The 12,568-nt window shown below is 39.1% G+C and overlaps 1 protein-coding gene across 1 annotated transcript in view; it reads right to left on the reverse strand.

Moving 5' to 3' along the window:
* MOCOS (molybdenum cofactor sulfurase) overlaps positions 1–12,568 on the reverse strand; it is a gene marked incomplete at its 5' end in the record, with an annotated part of 124,345 nt that overhangs the window by 87,310 nt on the left and 24,467 nt on the right. Inside the window, one exon of the mRNA XM_009865498.1 lies at positions 5,254–5,330. Within this exon, the coding sequence (XP_009863800.1) occupies positions 5,254–5,330 (77 nt within the window). The remainder of the gene's footprint in view (positions 1–5,253; positions 5,331–12,568) is intronic.

Consider the following 12,568-nt stretch of genomic DNA (forward strand, 5'->3'; position numbering starts at 1 on the left):
ATCAACAGTTAGATGAAGGTGTGTAAATCATACCAAAAAGCAAAGCGTGAACTATGATCTTAATTATTGCAGGTTCCAATAACTTCAGAAGTAATTCCTGATGTACTGTACAGAAGTGTAGTTAGTAGGATACCCAGTACCTGTGACTAATCTCTTCTTAATCTAGGAATTAAACTAGACACATAAATATGGACAGATAAGGAAAGGCAGGCACAGGCCACAGTAACTGGCACACAAGACTCTCCTGCTGCCAACAGGGTGGGGTTAAGGCTTCCTTGGTGAGAAAAATGAGATCAGTGACCCCAGCATCCTTTCACATGAAAACATGTAAGCCCCCTCCAAACAAAACTGCCTCAAGTTTCTCCTTGTGGTCTTTGATATTTAGGACTGCAACATACACTGCCCTGCCAAAGCAGAAGTTCTGAGCAGCTGCAGACCTCAAGAGCTCAGTTATCACTGGATGAGTACAAAGCCTGTCAGTGTTGGACACTGATGCTCTCTGCCATTTCTTGCCTCGGCAAGCCACAGACAATATAAAAGCACCTGCAGGGATCCCCCAGTCATTAGCTGCCCGAGCTGCCTCTTTCCAGAAGTCTCCCAAGCACAAAAAGACTGCTGCAAATCTCTCTCCTGTAATAACACTGGATGCTATCAAATGCCTTCACTACAGAAGTCTTGCTAGCTTTTTTGTCTGAACACAGAACAATTATCTCTTGCCAAGAGTGTATTTTGTCAGCTGTGCTGCACTTTTTCTTCATCAGCTTAGCTTATAATGAAGACATTTTCCCCTTCTTTTTGTTCCTAAGAGTATATATGTCTCTCTAGTTGTATTATGCAAAAACACCAAAGATATTTACGTACAGTACTACTTCTTCCTCTGTTATCTCTACGGTCTGAGGAATGACTGACATTTTGGGTCCTATCCTAGGCCTCTTCACAGATTAGGCAGTTTGTGAATGCAATCCATATCAATATTAGCAAATGCATACTAAAAACCCACAAAACATAAAAGTAGTTTTTATTTCCAGAAAGAAGCCTTATATAGATTAAACTTTGCAAGGGCAGCCTTGGCAGGATTTCTTCAGGCAAGTCGTTTTTTCAAAGCTTCTCAAATCATGCTCTGGCTGTTCTGCTCTGCTTTCAAGGGTACAAATAACGTGTAGTTTGCATTAGACAAGTCACAAAGGAAAGCCAGGAAAACCTGGACTGACATAACGTCCTAGCAGCAAGAGCCGTTAGTAGTAAGTTAGTAACTTGTTTCTGTTTTAAAACAGTCACCTCACGAGTCCATGAAGGGAGAGATTTTTGTCTTGTAACATTCCAGCAGTGTCATTATGGGGAAATCAGAATAACTTTGGATTTTAAGCTGTTATGCAGTTCCTTCACCTTTAGAAGTCAAACTTTTCTTTCTGATGTCAGAACTTAAAATTCCTTTTCTTTAGTGAATCCATACTTTCCTATTTAGAGTGTGATTGGTACATCTTCTCCCTACTGTCAACTCATCAAATTTTTTTTCAAAGAGAAAAACCCCAACCCATAACTCTCTCTCAAGTACAGTTTGAAAAAGTGTTAATTACAAGCAGTGAAGTGAGGATGTGAGTACAAACTGCCCAGGTTTCTTTTACATCAGAATTCATCTTGTGGTAAATGGCTGGCATAGAGAAAGTAAAAATTTCATCAATGATTCATCTTTCTTAACCCAAGGGAAGAATTTTCCCCCAAATGAAGAATTTCATGAACATTGGCCAAAATAGAGTATCCGCTTCCAACCTACCTATATATCACAAGCCAGAACACATACATTAATACCATCTTTAATCCTACGATTTTTTTAAAAGAAGCAGCCCAAATCCATTAACATTATGAATCAAAGCAGTGCAAAAGATGAAAGTAGTAAAATTCACAAGCATCACAGTCATGGTCCAAGCTTAGGTGATACGCCCAAACAATGGCAGGATGAAGTCACATACTCCACAAAGGAAGAGAAATCCTACTAATCCCTGCCAATCTGAGGAGAAAATTCTTTTCTGGCTCTAAACCATATGACTTGCATAATCCTGAGTGTTTAAACACAACACACGTAAGAATTGGTGTGGTACCACTAAATGCAGGCTGCCCAATGTTCCATCACTGGCTGAAATCAGTCTTTGATGTACCAGAGGAAGGTAAAAACAATAAGGGGCAAAACACAATTCTAAAGTCCCGAAGACCGAGTTAAAATCAAAGTTAGCCTTAACACTTAGCATCATGAACTGTGTTTTCCTTCAGCTGTTATGCCTTTATGAAAGCCAACACAACTTTAACCCTACAACAACCAACCAAACATCCAGTGAATTTAAAAATTACTTCTAATTCATCATCCTTAGGAGTTTTACTCTGCATTTTAAAATTTCCTCCAACACACATTATACTTTCTTGTGAAGAGAATGTTTCCTGAATGGATGTTATAATTAGTATTAACTTACTAATATAAATACATACCAGCTAAGGTTAGGTTTAAAAATCATTCAGATGCAAGACCTCTGCATATGGCTTAAATACACATCATGATGTAACTCTGGCAAAAAGACATCTTTGTTAAATGGAAGTTGAGACAGCTTAAGGGTTTAGTGAGATGGTATCAGACTCAGATTTCTACTTTTAACAATGCTGCCTATTGCGGAAACTGATTTAACTTCCATTAGTGATCTCCTTCCTCATCTTCAGTAATTACACGAGCACAATACAGCTACAGTACGTCCCAGAATTACACAGAAGGGCACAATTAATAACAACAATACTTCGTTTCTTAACAGTTGAAGTGGAAAAAAACCAGCATACAGTGGCTTAAAAGAAATCACTCCTTCTGGATTATGAAGTGTTTCTACAGCATGCAATGGTTTTGTTGTGTATATAAATGCTAGTAATCTCTGTTCAGAAGGAACAGTGATAGAAATTAAATAGCCTGCAAAACTCTAATGTTCTCAGCGATGTGTGGGGGAGTACAGGATGGTGAGAGGAAAATCGCAGCTGCAAAGCACTGAATCTCTTGTTGCATCAGTCCTGCCAGGCACTGATATTTACAATGCCCATACAAATTGAAAAGCTAAATGTTTGGAAAGGTAAACAAACTGCTCTGGACAGCATGGATCGCTTTGTAGTCTGTGCTGCTACAGCTCTCACAGACAACACTGAAGGGCCAACAGAGATGAGGGAGCCGAAGCATCGCAGTCACCCTTCGCACAAGCTTCTAGAAGTGGGTACACAGTTTTACAACGGAAAAGCCCAACCACCACATTCTACTACAAGCTTCGCATGGTGCTTGTTTGATTTCTCTTCAGTATGATTAAATACTAATTAAAAAAAACATACCACATTGAAATTAAGGGAGATGTTGAAAGCTCCTACTCATCAGGAACACAAGCTTAATTCATCTTGGGTTACGGATAATGGTGTAGGACTAGTCTGACTGCAGAAAGATCTTGGATTGTGTGGTGATTAAAATCCTTCACAGAATTAAATTTCTTCTTCCACTATAGTTTCCTGTAAATTACTCTGATCTCTTGTAGATGTAAAGAAGCAATGCTAGCATTTCCGCTTTTCAGTGTGGTACTCCAGAATTTGACTAGAGACCACCAAAGTACCTAGGCTATGCCAGTAATACAGCAGTTTTAAAATTCAAGTATTTGTCAAATCCATTTTTTATTTTTTCAAATTTCTCCTCAGCATAGGTTTCTTTTTATTTACTCCATTAGCCTATATTTTTCTCATCTTTCTACATTTTAGCACTGTGGAAAAATTAAAACAGAAATTTAAAACACAAAATTTAAAACAAAAATATTCCTGAATTTTTAATTTTCATTTTTTATGAAAGGATTATCAGTTGAAAATTTGAAGCCACGTTCACACTTTTGGTACCTGAAAGGTATCAACATACTATTGATTCATGCCTCTATTCTACCCTTTCATCTCCTGATATCCACTTTGTTCAAGTTCAGAGCTAAGTATTCCCCCCTCAGTCTAGTATTAAGAATTTTCCAGTTGTTTAGCTGAAATAGGTACCAATAGGTGGTTTACATGGATAAGAAATGTAATGAAGGAGATGCTTTCATCAATTCTGCTACAGCAGGCAATGCTCCTACATGTTAAACCAAAGCAGTTAGCCCTTTTTACAGGGGAACGTGTTTAAGATTGCACATTTTTCAGAAGCAGTTCTTACAGTTCTTACAGTATTATAAGAACGTATACTAAAGTATGGTTTCTGATCCCCGGTCTCCACACAGAGCATCATAAAGCAAAACATCCTCACTTGTTGGGGCTCAGTCAGACTCCTGCTGGAGTGGATAAAAACTCTGCTATTGATTTCCACGTGAGAGTCTTGCTCAAGCATCTAACAGAATACTCCTGACAAAAATCTTGCTCTGTTAGGAAGAGACTAGAATCCTTCAGATAAATCCTGACAATAAACCTCCACAGACACTAGTTGAAATGATACCAGTCTGAGAAATGCAGTCAATGTCCTTCTGGACTCAGGCCTATTTTACATCATGATGCACTTTATAATTTTATATAGGCTATCAAAGAGTGCACTGGAGAAGGGAGGTTCGGACGTTACACATCAACTGTGCACAGACCTGAGCATGAAGCGCATATTTCAGGAATATGTTTTGTTAATCTGCCATACTCCACGCGTGGAAGTGTGCCATGGTGCCAGCCTCCTGCCCGGCCAGTAGTCGAAGCTTCCCTGGCCACAAGTCCTCTCTTTCCACCTTTCAGGAGAATGACTAACCCATGGCAACAATCACAGGGAGGTGGCACATTTGGACCAGACAAGCAGCAGGCTGTCCTGGAGTCAACAAGGCACATGAATGTCGCGATTCACACAGAGCTTCGAGCTTAAGGATCAGCTTAAAGTTTTATTTGGGACTTTAGTGTTATCGATCTCCACTGTAAGGGCTTTGAAGATATTCAAACAGTGGGAACCACTCACCTACATTCTAGTGTTACCTTCCTGTTACATCTTTGTAAGCGTGAGGCAGACTAGACGTGCTTGATGCACTCAAGTCTTGTGTATTTGCAGAGAACAGTCTAGATACTTCTTTTTTTCCAAACCAGGTTGAAATAATCCAATAAATAAGACTTGACCTTCACACTGACAAACATGGATACTAAATCTAGAAAGGAAAATTAGGCTACAGCCATAGGAAATATAATCAGACTTGTGCCTTGAGTATAAATCTGGAACTTCACTCTTCAGTATTAATGTTAACTAACCTGTGAGTTTTTCCAGAACATCAAATCCGTGTTTCAGAGCAATGATATCAAGAAAAGACACTGTGCCATCTTCAAACCTAAAGAAAGGAATAAATATCACAATAAACAAATCATTCATTTATGGTGCAGACTTTAAATTATTTTGAAAGTTATTATTTTATATTCAGTGAATCTCATTTGCAGAGATGGAACTCTTCCCTTAGGGATTCATCTTCCAGTCTTGTACTGTTCTGTGAAGAAAAAATACATTCTTAAACATTATAGAGGCTCATATGAACTGTTGCTTGCACACAGAAAATTTTATTTCACCCTGCATGGGCTACATGTGAGTTTCGGATTCAGGTAATGGTTATGTCCTATGAGCTAATACCACAAGGTCCTAAGTTACCTTCTGACAATGTTGGCAATAGGTGAGGAGACAACTGGAGACCTTGTTTGCCTCCCTCACCGGGGAGTGATTACATCTGAGACAGTTAGAAGGCAAGAAGAGATCTTCCTTACCTGGACAATATGGAGCACAATAGAGGCACCCTTGGGCAAAAATACTTTATATGCACACATAACAGACAAGAAAGTAGGGGATTACTCTTTTTTTTCCTGAATGTATAATTTTTCATAATGCATGTAAAGAGCTTCTGGTGCCACAACTAAGTATGTATCATGAAAAGGCTCAAAAGTTAAAAATGTCAGACTTCAAATGCTTTTTCTTTAATAAAAGAAACTTCAACAGAATAGCATATTAGCTCTCACTCCTACAGTGATTCTTCTTACTTTGTCTTCCATTTCATTTTTCTATAGTTAGCAAATAATTTAAACATTGCAAGTGACACTGTGAGGTGAAGGACATATAAAGCTTCCAAAAATATTTGGTAAAGTTCCATACAAAAGACTCATGCAAAAGTACTGCAAAAGACTCACGCAAAAGTACATTCAGCTGGGATGAAAGGAGATGGATAGAGGCAGCAAATAATTACCAACCAAGTGGTAGACTGCTGCAAGGATGAAGGGCCCAAAAGAAACCAATCACGCTCACATATTTCAATACAACATAGGCCAAAGAATCCTTCTTAGGAATTTCTGAATCTTGCCTAGTAATAACTAATGGCAAAGTCTAATGCTTCTGAACTTCAGGAAAGAAACCTTGCTGGTTGCCAGTGATGAAATTTAAAATTGCCATCTGTGATTTAGAAGAGACCTAACACCAGGAATATTTTCACAGAGACCTGTGGACCAGTACCTGAGGGAAGAAATACTCTATCCAAAAACCCAGAAAAATTGAGGGAGGAGGAGGAGGAGGAGGAAGAGGTAAAGCAGTGGCTAACGGAAGTGAGCAGTGGAATTACATGCAAGAAAATATTAAAAATTTGCACTAGCTGCCTGAAATCATAGAATCATAGACTGGTTTGGGTTGGAAGGGATCTTAAAGATCAACTAGATCCAACCCTCTGCCATGGGCAGAGACACCTCCCACTAGACCAGGTTGCTCAAAGCCCCATCCAGCCTGGCCTGGAACACTCCCATGTCAGTGGTCCCACAAATATCACAGTAGTCCAACAAGTGCCACAGTGGTCCCACATTGCTGCTAACAAGAGATTACAGAAAGGATCTGTGAGGGGGAATCAGCCTGCCCTGCTCAGTTACTGGCAATGGCTAACAAAGCAAATAAAACACTGGGAACGAAAGAGCAGAGCAGAGACACTGGCACTGAGCCCATCAAGAAGACTGCACAACCCTCAAGAACCTTATCATCATCTGAATAGTAAATGGGCAACAATTGAAAGGGCAACAAAGGTGCCAGCTTAGATCTTCAAAGGACTCTGAATCTTACCTATAGTAAAAGAGGAAGCAAAAACTGTATTTCTGTTCAGTGGATGCAATTATTAACTAAGCAGACAACTGCAGTAAACCCATTGCTAAGAAACAGAAGAGATGTATGAACCATGCTACTGTTCTAAGATCTTAAATATTTCTACGTAAATTGTCCTGATTTTAGGAATCTCTTTCTATTCAGAAAAAAAAAAAAAAAAGAAAGTAAACACACCTCTTGGGTTTTGGTCAAATATTATGCTCCAGAATGGCACAATCGTGGCAGTATATGTATCCTACGTTGTTTTGCCAGACCGTGTTATTTAATCTTTCTGAAGCACAAAAAATTTGCCTGATGGCAGTTCCGTTTCAAGAACAAGAAGCCATGAAACAAATGAAAATAATGCTAAAAATATCTGTACAAAGATATGGGCAAGTCTCTCTTTTTACAATTTAGATAGGGACTATTTTGTAACATTTTTTCTCTTGTGTTTTATACGTTCATGTGACTCCCTACATTTCTATATTACTAGCTTTTCATTTCTGATAAAGAAAGCACTAACATTTTGTTATTCCTACAATATGTATACTTACACTACTTCCAGTGCACTTGACTCTCATGTATATTCTTCAGATTTACTGAATGCCTGATGTGCAATTTCATGTAAAAATCTACAGAATCATCAATAAATTCTGATATTTAGCAAACTAAGCCTTAAGTACTATAGCAATTTTACTTAGTACTATGGCAAAACACGATGCTACGAAGGGTAGCTATTCCCCTCTTGGGGCACAAAGAGCTCTCTCACAGAATATTTAACTGTATTTAAGACTGAGAGAAAACATGTTCCTTGCATCACAAAACATCAACTTCAACGGCTACTTCTCTGATGCAATTGATGCTTCAAATAAATTGTTTCCCCACTCAATGGCAGTTCTAGTGTTAGAATAATAAGTTTAGGATGAAGTTCATTTGAATGCTGGTCTAGAAGCTATTTCCTGAGTAATGAAGGTTTTGCAGCTGATGATGTATAAAGGATACTTACAAAGGCTAATACTGCAGTACACCAACCCAAGAAACAACAAGCTTACCTCTCTTATCTAGTTCTTATTATAATTGATTCCACTTAATCACATATGGGATGAGCTCAATTGCTTAGCTGATTGTGTTCGTGAAAAGCTGATAGCATTTCACATCAGCCCGCTGACAAACTGGTTAAACAGCTTGTAGCATAATAAAAATCAGAGCAGCCTTCCTAAATCAGGAAGCCATGACAAGGAGTCATGAAACTGATGAGCTGCTCTTCTTTCCCAAGTCACACAAGACCTCTGCTTCTAGAAGCAGCATTTTTTTTCCCTTGAGTCATGAGAGAAAACTATTGCTTACAGATAGAGGTCCCACCTTTAGGATCTTCCTAAGGATGGTAATAGCCTAGTCTTTCTCTGAATCCTTGTTCAATTGGTTGTTGCGACACTTCTCTGCTAGGCTTCTGCATATAAAGCTATTTTCTAAAGCCACTGTCCCACACTTCAGGGCAGCTGAAACAAGGAAGGAAACTGTGGCATCTTGGGCAGTTTGAATTTGTCCTCTCTTTAGTCAGGCCACCTTTACATGGAAATACGATGACAAGAGTCATGTCCCAGACAGATGTAGTTGGAAATAAAGGCTTTAAAGGCTAAACAAACAACTCACATTTAAAGACAGGACTTACAAGTAAAATTTGGTGGAAGGCAAAAGTATTACCCTGGAGCTGGACAGCACTGACTTACATCAGGAGCCCAAAAGGGCCCTCACAACCAATCAGCCAATGCCAAGGGGGTGCAATATCTTCTATAACATAAGCTACTCTGTATATGGAAAGTCTATGAGGCATGGCTTTTAGCTATTTTGGGTAGGAGCACCTGCTTCTGGATTCTGGGAAGGCTGACCTGTTTGTAGGCAGAGGAGTGATTCAGCTGGTATTTTTTTTCAATTTCTTTGCCTAGGCAAAGTAAATCCAGAAACAGTCACCGCACATGTGCAATTTCTGTCTAGAACACAGCCCAGAGCTTTGAAAAAGTCCAGTCACAAGGTCAAAAATAATCCTGCTCATTTGAGAGCATTCCTGAGTCAATGTAAAGTGCAATGAAGGAGTGCAGAGGGGAACATCACTGTCAGCCAGCTTCCACTCTCCTTTACTCCAGGGTAACAATTCCATTTAGGTCAAATGAGCAGAAGTCATTCCTGAGTTTCTAAAGCAGGTAAAAGTGAAGCCAAATCCACAGAGAAAGCATATTTCTTGAATAAGCTGCTTTTCTTTTTTCTTTTTTTTTAAACACTCCTCAAGAGTGGAGCTGCCCTTTGAAGTGAGATGTTACACGAGTTCCTTTCATCTTTTCAATTCATTTATTTTCATCTAATTAAACAGTACAACAATACAGAGAGGTTCCTGGTATGCATTTAAAAGTAGTTCATTCAGATCTTATTCTTCACCTCTTAGAGATATTTCATATTACCTCCACAGGAAACAACTGTCCTGGCAAATTTAACTCTTACATTTAATAAATTTACTTGTTTATTCTAGATTGGTGTTTGCTGGAATTGCAATAGCAATAGTGTCAAGATTAAGGCTGTAGAAATACACTGTTTCCAGTCACATTCATATGCTTAGGTTAGTAATTGCCATCTCTGATATTAGCAGGGGAACGGATCTTAATTGGTCTCACTGCTTTCCAACATCAAAACCCAACATTTGCAAAAGGAGCTGTGTTTGTTTTGCTTTTCTTTAGCTTAACATACATCATTACCAGCCTACGAAACCTTCAGGGCCCTGTTCTGGTCTTTAGCACATCTATAGACTACTCCTGAGATAACATTCCCAGGTACATTTCCAGGGTTTTTCTGGCTCTCCAGAGGACACACTGCTCTCAGTCCAGCTTTCTCTCCCACATACTATGCTCTTCATTTTTAGCAATTTGCCAGTTGTCTGTATTAGTCACACCTGGTCACATTAACAACAACAGCCGAATTTTAAAGCAGCATCACACAAGATCAAGCATTTATCTGTGGGGTTTTTGATCCTCTACTAGTAAACCCCTTGGAACAGGATCTGATACCCAGATCACCTACTAAATATCTTTGTTTCACATAGTTTATGCCACTGAAGCAGGTAAATAAAATTAGAAGATAGCCTGTCGTAACGGGCACGTATGCTATCATTATAAACTATTCTTTCATAATAATCTAACTTTCGCGTAACTGCCTGCACAGGAGCATGCTACAGCAAGCCAAGAATTTAAATGCTAGGAGGGCAGTAAATTACAGATACCTACTTGCACCACTTGGGCAACTCTGCTTTACCTCTGTTTACTGGTACATTACACATTCATGAGCGACAATTGTTTCTCACATACAGAAAGGAGAATGCTTATCCAGCGCCTGAACAATTGCCACTTGAGGACGAGGAAACTGAATGAATAAATCAATCCAGTTTTACTTCTCAAATGCCCCTATGCACTTCTCCCCTACATGCAATCTGGTGAACTTCTAACTGGTAACTTGAATCACTACCTATATCTAGAAAAATCTTGCCCTTATGCACTGGAAGATTCTATCAAGCTGGTAAAGGGCTTAGAACCTAAGTCATATGAGGAAAGGCTGAGGGATCTGGGGCTGTTTAGCCTGGAGAAGAGGAGATTGAGGGGAGACCTCATTGCTCTCTACAACTGCCTGAAGGGAGGTTGTAGCGAGGCAGGGGTTGGTCTGTTCTCCCTAGTGGAGAGTGATAGGATGAGGGGAAATGGATTTAAATTGTGCCAGGGGAGGTTCAGGTTAGATATTAGGAAGAATTTATTTACTGAAAGGGTTGTCAGCCATTGGAACAGGCTGCCCAGGGAGGGGGTTGAGTCCCTGCAGGTGTTTAAGAGATGGGTGGATGTTGCACTGGGGGACATAGTTTAGTAGGTTGATAGGGCTGGGACAAAGGCTGGACTCGATGATCCTCAAGGTCTCTTCCAGATGAAACTATTCTATGATTCTATGATTAGCCATCCTCAACTCTGTTACTCAAATTGGTCCAAATGACACATTCTGATTTTGCAGATTATTGGCTCCTCAGGGCTCTGCCTTTCAGTAAAAATTATACTTCTGACACCTATATATTTCAACTACTTTCAGTTGCATGCAATTTTAAAATAAAGTTACATTTCTCCTATTAATATCACCTTTACAACTAATAGTTTTCAACATATTTTTAAAAAATATTTATACAAGAACTTTGCCCATAAGCATTTAAATCACGTAATACTGAATAAGTTACATCTCAGGGATAACTCACGCCCTGCAGCAACCCCTCTCCAAAGTCCAGTAATAATAAAAAAACTTTTTTTCCCCTCTAGAAGAGTCACTGGTCACAAAAAAACCCCAAACCTGCACTGCACTGAACCAGTTGAAGGTTCCCCTCCAAATTCACAAAACAGGCTCATGTGGTTTCACTGCACTGACAGGGTGGAGTGCGAGAAACAAAATAACTTTTCTCTTTAAAATTCCATCACACAGAGGGTTATTTCCTTGAGATATATTAAAGTCTTCAGGAACATGAGGCCTGATGGTTAACCGGCCTCAAAGAATAATATGTTCAACTATCAGCCAGTTAGCTTGCAATTTATACTCATTCATCTTAACTTGTAACTTATTAATGTCAACAAGAACTCCATTAAGGTGCAATTCAGTATGAGCAAGTGTATTGCAAATGATTTCTGTATCTGCCTGAGTATTTAACATTTGATGTACATTATTATCCCATGATTAAATATCAATAATCCAAATGTTCACACCTGTGCTTCCCATGGGAAGGCAATATCCAGATATAACCCCAAGTAATAGTTAAAGTGAGCAATTTGCAAAGTGTCTTTGCATAAACTGTTCACTGAACGGTTAGGAGTAATGAATCATTGATAAAAATTCAAAGCCCTTTCTTTGAGTTTCTCCTTAGGAGGAAAGAAATGATGAAAGACATTCTGGAGATAAATTTTTCATAGGCAATAATCCGACCAGCTGTAATCATTGGTCCATGTTCAGTATAAACAGATTTGTTTATTTCCTCAGGAAGACTCAAATGCAATCTTCCATCCTTAAACAGGTGAATTTCAGGATATAGACTAACTTTGTAATGAACTGCTAAAGACAAATCAATTTAACATTTGGCAGACAAAAAGGCTTCAGTTGAACACGAATTTATTCTTAAAAATACACACGTGAAAATACCACTGTCTAACCATGCGTGCCAGTGAAGTAGACCCAGATCAATGACCTCGGATAATGTTAGCAATAACTTATCCTCAGATAATAGAGAAAAATCCCTATGATTGCTTTCCAGTGTGTGGGCTCCATTCTACTGAAAGGTCTGTGCCTCAAAGTAGGGGCTACCGCAATGCATCTTATTTCCTCTGCAGACAAAAGTGAATGTAGCAACACTTCTGAACACTTATTCCCCCAGTTGTGTCCAATCCCATCCAGTAAGCTTCTTTC

Source organism: Apaloderma vittatum, unplaced genomic scaffold (assembly GCF_000703405.1).
Source record: "Apaloderma vittatum isolate BGI_N311 unplaced genomic scaffold, ASM70340v1 scaffold6260, whole genome shotgun sequence".
NCBI classification, from domain to species: Eukaryota; Metazoa; Chordata; class Aves; order Trogoniformes; family Trogonidae; genus Apaloderma; species Apaloderma vittatum.